A 17,500-nucleotide genomic window follows, 5' to 3' on the forward strand; every position below is an offset into this window, starting at 1 on the left:
TTTTTTTTTTTTTTTTTTTTTCCATGGTGGCCCTGACCAGGCCCCTGATGTACAGGCCCGGTCACTAGGTGCTTACCACCACCTTTAGGCCTGGCTCCAGAGCGGATCTGATTTCAAGCTATTAAGATTCACTCAAATTGTCCTGTTTACTTTCTAATTTGGTTAGAATTGGGGTTTGATTTGAATTCCTGCATGCGGTTTGTATGACTTTAGACATCTTACCTCAAAGAAATACTTCATAGCAAAAATGTTTGAGACCGTCCCAAACATTCAAATGTCAACAAAAGTCCAGGCAAAGCTAATCGTATGATTCTATGAGCAAGCTCGTGCATGTCGGTGTTAGTTCCACACGAGGATGTAGGAAAGAAACGGAATAATGACATCACAGAGCAAGTGATTTGACAAAGATCACACACACAAAAAAAAATAAATAAATAAATAAATAAATAATGTTGTTTTAATTGTCAACTAGCTCATGGTCACAACGGCCCTGTGGGACACTTTTGGCTGAGATCAGCATGACAAGGTTTTCTCTTGTATGGTTCCTTTGAACGGTGATGAAAAACTACTCCAACAGAGTCATTCATAATATATTTTCTATCTTGTCTTCACAGAACACCTTTGCCACCAGCAAGGAAATTCTAAATCAATATTCCGTGTCAATGTGCAGCTGCACTCAAGGTTATAACTCTTTCCCTTCTACTTATTAATTATAAACGCAATGCAGAGTCCATTGGCTGCTTTATGGATCTCATCCGTGTACTGATGCGGTCAAGGTTTCCAGAGTGTTTAAATGATGCAGCCAATGTGTTGATGTTTTAGATTCAAGTATTACACATGTTTCAGCATGTTATAGTTATATGTTATAGCACATTGAATCTCTAAATATGATCAATCCCTGATTGTAAAGATTTTCAAGCAAACCGGTTGCAAATCAAATGTTGGTTTCTGTGAGCTCCAGTGGAAAAAAATGTGTTGAAATTATTCAACTATGTATCTACTGAGAAAATACTTCTAGATCCAGAAGATTTCATTGCGAGGTACACCTGACGTACTCAACATTTTTTTGGAGCTGTTGCTGGTCTATTCCAAATTGTTGCCTTTTTTTACATAACCTTTGTGCGATTTCACATTTCACTTGTTCAATTAATGCATAGGAACCCCCCCCCCCCGCCTCCAAAAGTTGTGCAATTAAAAATTGTACCTGCTCTATTTTACAGCCTAATTGAAAATGGCTATTTCGAGTGTTTGTTGGAAAAGTGAACCAATAATGAATGTATGTATAATTTGAAACTGAGAATAAAGCTTGTGGTCTTTCTGCAAAACAAGATAAAAGAGGAACGATGTGATGTGACAAAACACGGTATTTATATAATGTTTGTCATCCAAAAGCAAAGAACTGTTTTCCTTGTACTCATTCTGAATGGCTGCCACAACATCCATAATTGCTTTCAAATGGGTGAGCGAAAGGTGCTTTCATATTGAAGTCATTTATCACCAAAGAAGCTGCTTTACCGCACTCTGATGCTATTCTATTTTAAAACACATGGTGGAAGAAGAAAGACTTGAACACTGTTGATTATTTTAATTTACACTTTTTTTCCCAATGCAAAGTATTTAATCATTTTAAAGCCTTGTTTGAGCATCCGTGGCAGACCGACAATGATCCCTCAATGCTCTCTAAGCCTCCGTTTGTAGTCTCGGCTTTATAGGGAAGATTTATGCAGTGGAGCGATGTAACATTCCATTATATCCAAAAATCTTATTTTTATTATTGTATAATGAGAATAAGCATACTCTGATTACTGGTCCTGCCACTTTTGAGGGTCTCACCTTCAAAACCCGTCTTTAAAATGAGCCGTCCCCCCCCACCCCCCTCCGAGGTTAAACTGGAACTCGCTACACTGGCTCAGTACGCTTTATTTCATTTTCTCTTCTTCAGTCAGTCACTCTCATCCCCTTTTCATTTGAAACCCTGCATCTGTTTTTTTTTTTTTCTTTTTTCATAATTATGGGAGGGGATTATAGTGGAGGCAGCTCGAGCTGCAGGTTAATTGGATTTTTCACCTCAGCGGGACCAGATCTAAGTCGCCCATGGGTCGCAAATCTGCAAATTTGAAGTTGGGGACAGGACAAAAGAGACTGGGGGAAGAAAAGAGTGAGCAGTTAAAGGGTCCCCTTTGACTCTCGTTACTTTTGCCTTGCCAGATACTTTCTCACTTTCATCCGTGGTGGTGACATCTGTAAGAGCCGCTGTGTTTTCCAATCTCAGGAGTCATACAGACACGCATTGAAGTGAGTATTGACTCCTGGCCCAGCAAGGGTTTGGAATAAAACTTTTTCAAATACACTCAAAGTACAGTGCAAGTGCTCCTTCATCTCTTTGCAAAAACGAACAATGTGGGAAGAAAAAAAAAAAGCAATCCTTGAAGTTCAATCAAATCCTTCTGATGAACAAGTTTTTATTTTCATACACACCCTGGTGACACTAGTTCAAATCGGTGATGCGTGCTCAAGCCTGCTTGTAGTTGGGAAAAACATGAGAGGAACACTTGTTTTCGTTTCTAATTTAAAAGTAATCATGCATCTGTGAGGGGTTTGTGATGCTTTTCACTGCTCTAAAACGATGATCATCACATTTGTGTGTAACTTTTCGGATTAATTGTTCACAGCTACGGTTACACTCGCAGTCACATATCACATTGATCAGGAAAATGTCTTTCCTCAAATTGCATCATATACTGCAGAGGATACATCCTAATTGTTACTGATGATTCCGAAACGACGACTATCATTTGGTTGTTTTTGTCAAGACCACATTGGCATTACACAATCAAAGCCCCGGTTCTGCTGACAATATTCTCTACCTCGGTTTCCTCAGCGCAGACTGCCTCTCACGTCTGTGGGAACATCCGAGCCCGCGGCCCCCCGGCTCCTGGCCTACTTCTGAATCGATGTTTGACAAAGGCCGAGTCTCTCCCTGAGCAAGATGCAGAGAATTAGAGAGGCTCTCATGTGGTGAGAAGGCCACACGCAAAGCTAGAGGGTGCCAAGTCCACACTATCCATCACAGACAAATATCCTTATCCCAGATCATATTGCCCTGCTCTTAAGCGCAAAAACAAACCTGCTTGCGAGCATCTAGGGTTGCAGTGTGAAGACAAACAGAATTAAAGTTTGATCAATGGTGTGCATTGTCTTCTTGAGAAAAGTTTGTCTTTTTGCTATACTTCAGCCACTGAAGCGACAGTAAGCATTTGAGGGCTGACATGCAGGCATGGTTCAGGAAAGAGGTAATATTCAATTTAAAAAGTCCTAATATTCATTCCCAAATTTACCTCTCATGCGAGGCTTGACTGAGTGTCACACACATTCACTCAGTGGTGTTGCTGTAACGATCGACACGTGGAGCCATCACTGAAAAGACAGCCCGTCGGAACAAAAACTGAATACCGAACGGTGCGGCTCATCCATTAAATGCCTATTTTTTTTCCCCCTTGAGATTTTTTTTTTTTGCCAATTGCCTACCTATGTATAATTATGCCTAGAACTTTTGACAGCTGCTCAAGTTTTTAAATGCCACATAATTGTGGTGTGAGTCAAAACAGTAGCCCACTCACTGCCATGTTGTGTGGCTGTGACAAAGAGTGCATTTTTTTTTTTTTTTTTTTTAAAGGTCTGAGACTTCAATGCCAAATGGTAATCAGAGCAATTTCCAGCTCCTCCGCTGAGATCTTGTCACTTCTGCTCAACTGGTGTTACATTGCAGTGCTTCGTAAATTAGCATTACCTGAGGTGTAACACGGGTGGGAACTGAGCGTGGGCTTCAGCTGCAACGGACAATTAGAGCAAGTATGTGTCGTACTTGGACATATCTAGTAGAATATTTTTTTTTCTCCAAGCGCAGCCAAGTGTAACATTGACCAGTTGTGAGCTCTGTGGATCACTCCCACCTGCTAATAAAGCCAACATTCAACAAGATTTGTGTAGTGCTGCTACGCTGTGCCAAAAATAGGGCTCATTCAAGAATATACTGAATGGAATACTGCAAATCAAGAGTCATTGAACCTTTATTCGTGTTACAACCACACAGAACCGTTTACATAGCAATTTTCCTACCTGAGTTTCTCATCTTTGAATAACATGAACAGATTTGGCTCGCTGACAAAGGTGGCTGAAACGTGCTCTCTCAAACGGTGCAGCCATGAAAGAAAAATTAAAAAAAAAAAAAAGGAGAGAAAATAAATTAGATGTAAATTCACCAAATTACCTTTCAAGGTGGTTGGAACTTGAGAGAAAAAAATGTAGATTATCCATAGCCAAAAAAAAAGTCAATGTGATCTGATGTCCTGTAGTCGCAAATACACCATTAATAAGCAACATGGCATTTGACAAACAAAATCACATTTATTGTATTTGTCAAACAAGTGTTGAACTTTACATCAGTCTTAGAATGGAGAGCCCGTTGTAATATGTTTACACAAAATCTGGAGCTACAGTACAGTATGTATAGCAGTGCTGGGAAGTAGTTCCCATTTATTTGAAAAATAATAATAATAATAAATAAACCATTTAAGGCAGTGAAAGTAAATTCATGATTAATTAACAACAAAAACCCTTCATTTTCAAACTGCCCATCATTTTGCCTAAACAGTTAAAATATGTACTGTACTTATGCATAAAGTAAAGCCACTCTATCAAAATCAAATCAACACATTTAAGTTGGTGATATTAATGCAATCCAGACAGTATAAACACTGTTGACTGGTGGGAAATATGATAAAGCATCAATTTTTTTTTTTAATGTATAGTTCTTTCTTTACATGTGTCTTTCACGTTCAAACTCACTACCATGAATCAACGGTTGAAGCCACTAAGTATAACTTCTAGACAATAGTCTCTCAAATGTTAAACTTTGTAGTTAAACAGTTTCTTCATAATTACGGTTTCCCAAGAATCTGTATTTTACACCAGCAATACAACAAAATATATATTTATAGCCATTATTCTTGACTACAGATTCAATGTACAGTTGAGAAAATATAAGGCCAGGGGCTTGATTGCTAGTGGTCATACAATCGAAACGGCATGGGGATGAAGGATGACCAGGACAATATATATTCCTTTTTAGGGGGCGTGAGGGGGAGGGGAGTCTGTACAAGCTAGGGTCAATGTCCTGGTCCGTGAGTGTCATTTTGTTCACAATCCCGAAAAAAACCCAACCAAACAAACCAAAGAACTGAACAAAAACACAGGGTGTTGGGAAGTGTATGTACAATTTTTTTAAATGCTTTTCTGAGGGATCAAGTAATGGTTCTTTGTTTTTGTTTTTTTTAATATTTTTTTTTGTCCTTTTGTATTTCTATTATGGTACCGTACAGTTTTGACAGCAGCAGCACATTTAAATACATAATTGGCTTATCTCTAAAAATGAAAATTCTGTATTTTATGTACACTTTTAATAAAACGTTGCAGCGCATTGGCTGAAAAGAGTGGAAGGGTGACCTGTTTGGGGAAGCAGAGCGTTCAATGGCTAGTTCCAATGACACACCTGCTTCCTTCACTAGTTTGTCCACCAAATGGCTGAAAATGGTCAAGAGAAGGTCTGGCTGTTCATTTTAATACATTTAAAGGCTTGTGACTAGCTGCATCTGTCCTTCCCGTACATCGCCCTGCGGTATGCAGCCGTCTTTAGTGATGGGGATAATGTAACCATCACTTGTCCCTTTGCCTATCTGGTAATAGGCCTGCAGCTGGTGGCCGGCTCCTAAGTTAGGCATGCTCTTGTAGTAAACGTCCTCATTCTCGCTCCTCTTGGATGGGGACAAGTCCTCCACAACTTCCGGACTGCTCTCCGGATCAGGAGAGTCCCTCAGGTTGGGCATGCTAGTGTACAGGGAGTCTCTATTTGGAGACTGCAAACTTTCCTGGTCGTTGTTGTCGGGTGTCAGCTGGCCTACAAGGGTTTCCACTCCCCCATCAATCCTCACCTTCTTCTCAGGGGCATACAGAAGCGAGTGAGTTCGCTGGGGGATGAGCGGGGCCTCCAGCTCGTGCTGATGGTGCAGCTCGAGGCCCACCGCTTTGCCCATATGCACCAAAGAAGAAGCGTCGGCGACAATGGCGTCATCTTCGCTGCTGCTGCCGCCCACCGCTGTCACCTTGGGTGGAGCCCGCTCCGTGTTGTGGTGGTGATGGTGGTGGTGGTACTGCAGCGGCGGTGGAGGCAGCTGCTGCTGTTGAGGGCGATGGTGGTGATGGGGAGCGTGAGGCAAATCGGGGGGCTGCTGTTGGTGGATTTTGTTACAGGCACGCAGGTTGTTGTGTACAAGCTCAGAGATGATCATTTTCTCGAAGGCAGCGTCGTCCAGACTGAGTCCGCAGTCGACCACCTGTACACTGTCGCCGAAGTCCGCACTGCGGAGTGAGTAGCTGTTGTTAAAGTTACCATTTAGCGGTAGAGTATCCATTGCACTTGTATCCCTCACCACATTGTTCAGTGAGTGCCCTGCCAAGAAAAGATAATGACTTTCCGTTATTTTTATCTTCATAACACATGACCGCTGAATCCAATTTTTAATGCTGTTTAGGATGCACGTAGTTAATAACTTTAAGCCATGCCATACGTCTGTTAGTTTGGCACAATGCTTTGCATGCATTTTCAGATTGCCATTTATTTCTTTATTCTAACTTTTGAACTTTCAGCTGTCATTTATTCAGAATCAGCTGTGGTGTATTAGTATGCCACAAAGAGTCACTGAAAGGGGGATCCCAAACAACATTAAGAAAACCAAGGCAACCTTAGCCATCATCACGACACACTGGGAAGAGGCAAGCCACATTACACCAAATAGGTTGAAGGTGCAAGGCGAGAGAAAAAGCACGACGACGGGGAGGAATGACGAGAAAGGGAAAGTAGTCATGTGTAAACATGAGACAGCCATCTTTGTTCTCACTACACGGGGAGCCCACAAGCAGCACTCCACCATCACCACACACAGCAGGTGAAAAGACTCACTTCATGTCTGCCTGCTCAGCCTATCTGGTCTAAGAGCAGCTGATGTACAAAAGAAAGTAAAATGATTTATTGTAACATGAAGAAAAATCACTCAAAAGAGCAACCAAAAAAAGAAATTAAAAAAAAAAAAGTTTGAACTGCAACATAGCAAGAGCAAAGGTTCAGAAAATCAAACCGGCTTCCAAAGGCAGTTGTGTTCAGAATAGTAGCAGTGCGTCTTAAAAGGTGAGCAAACACACTTGTATTATTCTGAACACAACTGTATATTAACCAAAAACTATTAAATCGCATTTCTCTTTTGCTTTTGTCCAATTAGGTATACATTCTGTCCGCAGCATGTGCGCCCATAGCTGGCTCAGGTCAGAGGTCGCCAACAGCCCAGCATTTGGCATTCGTCACAGTGACAGTTCCCAGTGAGACACCAGTCACTGGCAGAGCAGCTGAGAAATAACACAAGCACCGCAGAGGTCAGACGCAGTCATGTTAGGAATTCCTCAAAGCGCGGAGGTCATGAAAAGCAGTGCCCAAAAAAAAAAGATAAATATTAGTTATTCCATGATAAAGAGAGGAGATAAAGGCCAATGTGACTCTGAACACTAAACCAGATGTCGACATTAGCACGAAGACTAATGGGGGTGATTTTACTGCACAGATTCTTTTTCTGTAAAATACCAAAAAGAAGAAAAAAAAAGACGTAAAAGAATCAGGTTTGCCGCGTTAAATGCCCCAATTATTATCGTGACGAAAGCACGAAAGACAGATATTAAGGGTCAATCAAACAGCTGCTGCCATGCCAGGCGCGTGTTTACCACTGGACAAAAGTGATTGAAAAGGGTTCCGGATGAGCTCAACTGGACTCTGTCACTGCTGTCCGTGACAGTCGGACAGAAAATCAGGAAAAATGATCATGCCTCTAAAATATTGTCAGGTTACTTTCGAAAGAATTGGAACAACATTTTGTGAACCACTTGCTCATTGAGTGTGTGTGTTAATGGCCTAAAGTAAACAGTAAAAGTGCCGGTGGTGGCGAAGGGGTGGGATGTTTGTTTTGTTTTGGTTTTTTTAAGTAGGCATGCTGAAAAAAAATTTACATTTGATAGGCAAAGTTAAGTTTGACTCCCATACTTGTCTCTCTGTAGGTCACTAGAGGGAAGCACAAGGGAAGAGCACAGAAACATCACAAAAGATGCCATTTCAGATTCAACATGGGGGGGGAAAACATACAATTAAGCCCAGATAGGCCACATTTTTTTTAGTTTCAGTCAATTTTGATTTGTGAATGGGTGCCCTCAAGCTACAAAGGACACACAAAAATGTTAAAAAAATAAAATAAAATACGGAGAAGTTTTTATCAAGCTGTAAAAATAAGTTGTGAAAAATATTTCCTTGCCATTTTCAGTCACTAGATAACACCTTCATCCAATTACAAAACAAATATTAAAAATGAGAGGCCAGAATATGCATGATTTTGGGCTTAACTGTAACTGCACTGCAGTCGTCATAACAACAACAAAAATAAAGTTTTGATACGCGGGTGACCCTTCTTTCTATGAAATGCATTTTTTTATGTTAACAGATTTGATGTGTTTTAAGGGTAAATCTCCCATTAAAGCACACAACAAATGTCCTGATAACATGGCCCATGCATTTTACATCATCACCTCATGACTCAAACAATCCGGCTTGTTTAGGTTGAGAAATTGATGGGAGACAAAGAGTGGACAGGATGGAAGTGTGACAATGCAACACTGTAGAACACCCTGCCTTTTGTTTGGCCTGTCAACACTACATTGAAGAGTGAGATACTTCGGGGAGGGCAGGTTTAAAGAAAAGTGAAGAAAAAAAAAAAAGCAGGTGATAGAATAAGCAAGCACACCTGGAGAGTTAAACACTGGAGCCGTGGGCGTGTTACACACAACTGTCTCAGCCAGTAAGGTGTTATATGGGTTGTTAGAGCCTTGTGGTCGAAGAAGAGGATTTGTAAGTAGATAATTCCCGGTCATTCCTGGAGATGATAGACAGAAGGAGAGAATGTGCACTGAGCCAACAGTGAAAGTCATAAATGAAAGCCACGTTCAGAGAGCGTCCTTATTTGAGTTATGTGGAAGCAGCTGGAAAAATGTGAGACGAGCAAAGACATGCGGACAATCGTTTGGTGTTCTAGCCAAATGTAATACTCTGCTGACTGACGCGTAAGACCAATGACTCAAATTTTGCACCTGAATAGAAACAACGGGTAGAATATGAATAAAAAGACTGGGAGGACAAGCAGTTGGTGCACAATCGCATGGGGATGGTACCATCCACTCAACACAGCAGCAATGGCTAAAGGCTTGCCACTCAAACAAATGCAAGCTGATAATCAAACCCCGAAGAGAGATACATTTTACGATGCCGGCATAAAAGAACATTTCTTCATTCAACATAGTGTGAATGAATGGAAGTAATAAGGCTGTGTTCCTGTTCAGTTTGTTCTTTGAAATATGCCAATGACATAAACCAAAATTGTTAGTTATCACGCTACATTTTGGTTAAGGGATGGAAACAGTCGCTCTACAACGCTGACTGCTTTGAAAAAGGTCACTAAGATAACATTTCCAAAGTGCTTTTGCACAGTTCTGTATTTATTTAATCGGTTTTCACCTTTTTGGGGGAAAATGTATGCACTTCACACCAAGTAGCTTCTGGTGTATTACATTTGCGGGGTGCCCCCACACAACAGTCTACAGCAAGGAAGGGGCAACTGGCGACCCACATGGGCCAAACTCTGACTGGCCTTTGAATAATGTAAAAAAAACAACATATTATTTGTGGGGATTTTTTTTCCTTTTTACAAACCCAAAAATCATTCAATCCTTCACACTTTTTCCAAGAGAAAATGGGGGACAATAACACTGAAAAAAAGGGGAAAATCCCAAATAGGAAAAAAAGTATTGGGAAAAAAAAATTAATGCATATGCGAATCCACAGGTGCCAAACTGTGAATATGGAGAGGGTTATTGTGGTTTTAAGTCGTAATATCACCAATCACAACGAGGTGGCGGACATGTCTTAATTGCGCTTAAATTGGGCCTGCACTCCAATGTGAGTAGGCCTATTATATATACTGAATATTTTTTGTGGATTTAGAATGACATGCAGGGCAAACATAGTCCTTCAATAATCTTGACATTTTGAGTAAGTTGATTTTTGTGAAGAACAAAAAATGGAGCACTTAATGTTCATTTCTTGGTGAGCAGTTTTATGCCATCCATTAATGGTAGTTTTTATACAACAAAGTCATTTGAAAGAGGAAAAAAAAAAAGAAATGCAGTTCGTGGTTATTTTGTTTGCTTCAGACTCTTTTTGTTGGGTTAGGACTGCATTTTTTTCAAATACATGCATTGAACAATGTAATAAAAAAATAAATATATTGACAACTCATATTTTGCATGTATGCACGTATTTTGTCCATATTTCAAATGGCACGATGAAAAAGTGTGGCCAACTCCAGCATTTAAGTTGCCCCTTCCTTGTCTAGAGCATTTTATATCATGAATTAGACGTCACATTTTCCTCCAAACCGTATCCTCCTCTCCGTTTCTTTTTTTAACCAGCTTCTAATGTATTTCAGGGAATGAAGGCATCTCCAGTGTCATTATTCACCTGTGTTAAATGCCATCTGTCTGTCCGTTGGGCAGACTTCAGGGATGCTTTTAATGACAGGAAGTGCTTCCAGGAGATAGAGCCCTCGTTTAGTGCAGTGGCTCTCCAGGGTAGCTAGGTTTCTACACCCCGGAGTGATCAATATCTAACCTTTACATTAACAACTTCACGGCTCGACACTGTGGGGAGAAGAGCTCGACTTCTATTTTGTTAGAGGTGTATGAGCGAGTCAAAATGTGCCTCGGAGCCAGAGGTGCAGTGAGTTACCTTGTAAGAAGTGACAGTGAAAAAAGAGAGTGAAGGCACAGAGATGTGCAGGAATTGGCATCGAAGCAGGGTGGGTTGTTAACTGCCTCGGAATAGGCCCGCTTCTCCTTCACATGCACCAAAAGCCATTTAAGAGACAGGAGAAAGCCGAGCAACACACTAAGCGCTCCGGGTCAGCCAGAGTTGAACATCATCTTCTCATCATCATATTTGTGTTCAAGCTAAATAATAAATGACAGTTCGTTTTTTTCATCCCCTCACCATTTGAAAGTAACCGAGGTCACTTCAGATGCCAGGCAACAAATGGCTTCTTTCTTCAAATATTCAGGTCTCGGTTTCTTCAATTCAGTTTCCTCATTTTTAATTTTGTCTCCACATGTGCTGTGCGTGTCTCTCTGTACGTCGTTTGGACAGCAAGCACTTCAATAGGAAATGTTCTACCCTCGCCCCACTTTAGGGCTGACCGGACGGATTATTTGAGGATGGGTTTTAGTAATCCTTTGTGGACACAACAGGGAGACGAGACGAAAGGCCGAGATAATTTCTTTTCCCTTTTCTAACCGCACGGCTCTGTCTTTTCAAGCTGCGGCCATTTATTACGATTGCCGAGGTACCATCCTTTGCGGCGGCGAGGAGGAGTATTTTTAAAGCGGGTGATGAAATGTGTGCATAGGGGTGTGTGTGAGAGATGTGGAGAGAAATGAGGTGTGAACTGACCTTGGTTAAGGGTGGAGGTGCTGTTGATGTCACCTGAGATAAAAGAGGACTCAGATTGCTTTCTTACGGTGTCATTCCACATTCTCCTGATTCGACTCTGTCAGGTCAACAAGGGACAGTCATTAGGACTTTAAACAAGCCCGCTGTGCAGATCCACTTTCATTGCTTTGAGTTATGTGCACCATCTTCCTCCGCCCACTTTTTATAATTACAGCGACACTGTCTCCAATGTCGCCGTTTTTGAAAATTGAATGCTTTTAGCCTTTGTCACTTGCTGAACACAAAGTGAAAAGGTGTGGGCATAACTAATTAGCCGATCATTTTGTAATGGGTCCATTGTGTGGAATGATTGTTGATTAATCACAGTGTACTACTTGGCTGTAACCAGGAACCTGCTGTAAGCTATGAGAAACTGAGCTAAAATACATAAAAACAGACCTCTGTTGCGGAGCATTATTTTGTTCAAAATAACACTGCCATTGCAATGCGTGTACAGTACGTTCTGCTTTTTCTATGGCGTTTTTTGGACAGGCAGACATCATTTAATTCTAGTTTTACCTTTGTCACCGGAAGATGTCCTGTTCTACCCCACTACATATCTGTCAGTCATCTTGGGGGAGTACATATATTTTACTTTAGTTTTATTTAGCATCGTTAGTCACCGTTTCACCCGAAATTCAACTTGAAAGTCAACCTGCATCAGAAATAGACTTTTTGTTTGACTTTGATCCTTACTTTTAAGCGGTGGACAAAGGAAATGTCGTCAAATGCCCATCCGTTCTTCCATCCGCATTCTGATGTAGAGCTAGCGAGCAAACCCACGAATCACGGAGGCAATCATGTCATTTTGGCTTGACCCAAAGTCAAATATGGTGCAATACCGAATAAAACGTGCAGTTTTATTTCACATGCACATTAGTGAGAAAAGTGGCAGAAGCTTGAGTGGGCCAGCAGAAAAGAAGGGAACATGAGAAATTCGGAGGATGTGGCTAGTCAATCCGCTTGTGCAAGCTTGAGGATCTACCTGGGTACCAGAGGAGTAGCGTGCGCTTGTCCGTGTCGTGGAAGTCTTCGCTGAGCCATGAGAACTCTCAGTTGGCAGCCTTCCACAACAGTACGTGTGACGGAAACACTTGCTGTACTCTTTGCGGACCTGCGAGTACAGACAAACATGGCTCACCGGAAATCTTCAAGACGTGTCGAAGAGCTCCAAAGGCTTGCCATCCGTTCTGCTGAGCACTGCCGGATGTCGTGAAACCTACCTTTTTCTGGAGGAGGCAGTGGAAAACGAAGATAAACATCCCCTGGAAGGCGTTAAATATAGTGAAGAGATATGCCATGACAATGGAGGCCTCATTGATGAAGAAGAGTCCAAAGGACCACGTCAGACCCAGCAAACAGAGAAGCGCAAAGGCACCCATGACCCAGGATCTAGAAGATGGCCAAACAAAAAAGAAAAAAAAAAAACAAAAAAAAGCAAGACATTCAATTCTGCATGAATAGCTTACATGTCTCTGACAAATCAATAAATGGGGCATGACTAAAAAAGGGGACAGGAAAGATGAAAATGCTGTCCAAGTGAGCCACCAATAAAACTCGTCCAGCACAGACCTACCGCATGACTGAATAAAAGCAAAGAAAACAATTGACGGGCATGTCTTTCTAACCTTTTCTCCCAAAAAATATCAGTTTCCTTGAAACAATACAACTTGAGAACTTTTTTCTTTTTTTTTTTTTTTTCCAGTGTGATGCTTTGTATTGTTCAGATCTGTTCCATATTTTCTGTTTAGTCAGAATAAAATGCAGCTCTTCAATAAAACCCTTGAAGGGGAAGTCCTGTTAAAAAATGTCTTTACAGTAATATGTTCTATGCGGCCCCACGAGTTTAAACACAGTATTGATTAATATAGCCGTTTGGGAAATACGAATTAAGCAGCAAAATCCACCCGTTTTTATCCATCTCAGTTGCGGGCAGTTTGCCACTCAAGGCTGAGCTTGTGAATGTCACATGACCATACCCCGAGGCAGTTTTGGTGGCAAAATGGCCGCCCTCTGAGATGGCTAAAAACGAGTGGGTTTTTCTGCTTAATTAATATTCCACAAACAAAATACTAATCAGAATGTTGTGTTTAGACTAGTGGGGATGGATAGAAGACATTATTGAAAAGAGAGTTTTTGACTCCCCCTTTAATAAACTAACTGACCAACACCTTTTTAAATCAAATCATGTTCTTGTCCCGTACTGTTAAGAATGTCAAAGGAAACTAGAAGATAATTCTGTAAGTTGCAAATGCGCTTGTTAACACCATGGGAAAAAAGTATCACTCCATTGTTTTTGTTGTTCTGTCATTTTGTCAGACCCCATGTGTAAAATGCAATGCTAAACATAGTAGGGAAGAAAAGAAAACAAATTTCCTTTATCCGGACACAAATTCCTGCACCTTTTCCATATTATGAAAAGAGAAAAAAATAAATAAAAAAAAATCAGTGCAGTAATTTAAAACCCTGATAAAAGACAACCACAAAAAAATATGCATAGCTTTGAAATCCCATTACACCTTTTTCACAGGAACGTTTTATCAAAACAAACAGCACAATCCGAGGGTACGGTATTTTATCTGTGTCTGAACCTTGCAAGTAACTACCAGCACTTGAGGAAAGAGTTCAAGGAGTCAGGGCAAAATACCACCTGGTGGGTGAAGTAGCCACAAAAATACAACAACACAATGTATATAGTGAGAGGAAACATTCACAAGGACAGGACTGATTCGTTTAAAGGTTGCTGTCTGGCAGAGGACGGATGACCCAGTAACAACTGGAAACAGGAAAGAGAAATAGGCAGGAGAGGAAATAGAATTAAGGAGAAATTGAGGGGTTCTGGTCAATGCGTCCTTACTTGATAAACTGTTTATTATCTTCATAGCTAGCATGAGGAGCAGGAAGAGAGAAGCACAATTAGATCGCAGCAAGGGTTGGACTGCAAAGCTCAGTAGACAATAAACAGCATACAGGTTGCTGATGATTCAATTGCAGCATTCGTAGGCTATGTTGATCATGAGTTGTTACATTCAAATAAAGGTGTGTGTGTGTGTGTGTGTGTGTGTGTGTGTGTGTGTGTGTGTGTGTGTAATTAGCCGAGGTGTAAAGTCAAAGCTTACCCAGGCAAATCAGTATTATAGTAGCCGTCACAAACGTGATAATTACTGGCATGGATTGCCCCACAGAGAAGAAAGTGACAGAAGAGAAAGGAGAGGCTGCGTGTTAAATTTGCTTTTACATACAACATGCAGAGACACTGCCGCTACAACGGTGCCATGAGAACACAAACAAAAAGACCACAATGATGCTATTAATAGATGGAAAATCCTTGCCGGAATAAACAATTTGAAGAGAAAGGTTCCGAGCACAAAGGCACAAATTGTGGTTTCCTTAATATGCGAGTGGAAAAGCTCAAATCCACCCGGGTGCGTAAATAAGCCGTTCTCCTGTCTGCTCTTCTTGATTGCACGTTCACCGCAATGTTGTCACACATTTGTTAGGAAAAGTAAATAATGAAATCACGGCTGAAATGAGCATGACTGCTGCCCTTGCACTGTTCAGATGAGCAATGTGTAACCCCTGATTAGCGGCCTGTGAATACTGTTTTCAAATGTATGCAAAACTAAATAAATAAATAAACAAGCAATTACAGCTTCAGAAAATGTCCAGCAGCAAATTGTCTATTGTGGTGTTGTGAAAGGGCTCGTGTTAATTTCTTGGGTTAGAAACTGGGATTGAAAAAAAAAAAAAAAAAAAAAAAACATTTCAAACATCTGGTTGCTTTTCTGCTGTACCCTCACCCTTGGAGAGGTGAAAGGGCATGATTTGTGACATTCTATGCAATTTAAAGTTGGAAGCAAATCATACTGTCACATCTGTGCTTCAACAGTTTGCAACAATTTGGGTCTGCGTCAGTAGTTCCAGGTCATTGAGAACAGATACAGTCGAAGCTCCAAAGTCCGCCCCAGGCACTATACAAAAAGGTGATGCCATTTATTACGTGTAATTCAGTGGCTTGGTGAGAATCTGTATGGGCACTCACTTAAAGTGTGTGCGCGTGGGTGTGTGTGTGTGTGTGTGTGTGTGTGTGTGTGTGTGTGTGTGTGTGTGTGTGTGTGTGTGTGTGTGTGCTTGGTTGGGGCGGCGGGAGACATGGTTAAATTAGCCAGTGTAAAGTAAGCAGAGCTACAGTATATTGACTGTTGATGAATGCAAATGAGCGATTTAACAGTGTGAGCTTCTCATAAACGACACTTACTTGATGGCTCGGTGAAGAAGTGCACGGGAGCTACAAGACATCGAGCAAATTGCAGCCTCTGTGATTTCAAATGCTTTCATTTATAGGGCTACTTCCTCGTTTTCCACACTCTGGCCTCTGCTTCCACTTGGCGAGGCAAGAAGCGAGTCAGGGTGCTCAATTCCTACTTACAATTTCCCAGTTGCTCAAATAAATTGATTAAAACGTGAACATATACACATACACATACATATATATACATACACACACATATATATATATATATATATATATATATATATATATATATATATATATATATATATATATATATATATATATATATATATATATATATATATATATATATATATATATATATATATATATATATATATATATATATATATATATATATATATATATATATATATATATATATATATATATATATATATATATATATATATATATATATATATATATATATATATATATATATATATATATATATATATATATATATATATATATATATATATATATATATATATATATATATATATATATATATATATATATATATATATATATATATATATATATATATATATATATATATATATATATATATATATATATATATATATATATATATATATATATATATATATATATATATATATATATATATATATATATATATATATATATATATATATATATATATATATATATATATATATATATATATATATATATATATATATATATATATATATATATATATATATATATATATATATATATATATATATATATATATATATATATATATATATATATATATATATATATATATATATATATATATATATATATATATATATATATATATATATATATATATATATATATATATATATATATATATATATATATATATATATATATATATATATATATATATATATATATATATATATATATATATATATATATATATATATATATATATATATATATATATATATATATATATATATATATATATATATATATATATATATATATATATATATATATATATATATATATATATATATATATATATATATATATATATATATATATATATATATATATATATATATATATATATATATATATATATATATATATATATATATATATATATATATATATATATATATATATATATATATATATATATATATATATATATATATATATATATATATATATATATATATATATATATATATATATATATATATATATATATATATATATATATATATATATATATATATATATATATATATATATATATATATATATATATATATATATATATATATATATATATATATATATATATATATATATATATATATATATATATATATATATATATATATATATATATATATATATATATATATATATATATATATATATATATATATATATATATATATATATATATATATATATATATATATATATATATATATATATATATATATATATATATATATATATATATATATATA

At 38.0% G+C, this 17,500-nt stretch overlaps 1 protein-coding gene across 41 annotated transcripts in view; it reads right to left on the minus strand.

Moving 5' to 3' along the window:
- Window positions 1-4,054: 4,054 nt before the first annotated feature.
- adgrl2a (adhesion G protein-coupled receptor L2a) overlaps window positions 4,055-17,500 on the minus strand; it is a 111,438-nt gene continuing 97,992 nt past the window's right edge. For 4 of the 41 annotated variants that reach the window (XM_019880301.1, XM_019880298.1, XM_019880296.1 and 1 more), the window contains 8 exons: window positions 14,806-14,850; window positions 14,544-14,570; window positions 12,910-13,078; window positions 12,672-12,800; window positions 11,648-11,744; window positions 8,895-9,023; window positions 8,144-8,161; window positions 4,055-6,508 (listed from right to left, as the gene is read on the minus strand). In XM_019880301.1, coding sequence (XP_019735860.1) covers window positions 5,628-6,508; window positions 8,144-8,161; window positions 8,895-9,023; window positions 11,648-11,744; window positions 12,672-12,800; window positions 12,910-13,078; window positions 14,544-14,570; window positions 14,806-14,850 — 1,495 coding nt within the window. In that variant the 3' untranslated portion in view covers window positions 4,055-5,627. Of the gene's footprint in view, window positions 6,509-7,018; window positions 7,058-8,074; window positions 8,162-8,894; window positions 9,024-11,647; window positions 11,745-12,671; window positions 12,801-12,909; window positions 13,079-14,543; window positions 14,571-14,805; window positions 14,851-17,500 lie in introns of those variants that run through there. The other 37 variants (XM_019880336.1, XM_019880306.1, XM_019880303.1 and 34 more) reach the window with 26 other exon arrangements.

This window comes from Hippocampus comes, unplaced genomic scaffold (genome assembly GCF_001891065.2).
Source record: "Hippocampus comes isolate QL1 unplaced genomic scaffold, H_comes_QL1_v1.1 scaffold151, whole genome shotgun sequence".
In the NCBI taxonomy this organism is placed as follows: Eukaryota; Metazoa; Chordata; class Actinopteri; order Syngnathiformes; family Syngnathidae; genus Hippocampus; species Hippocampus comes.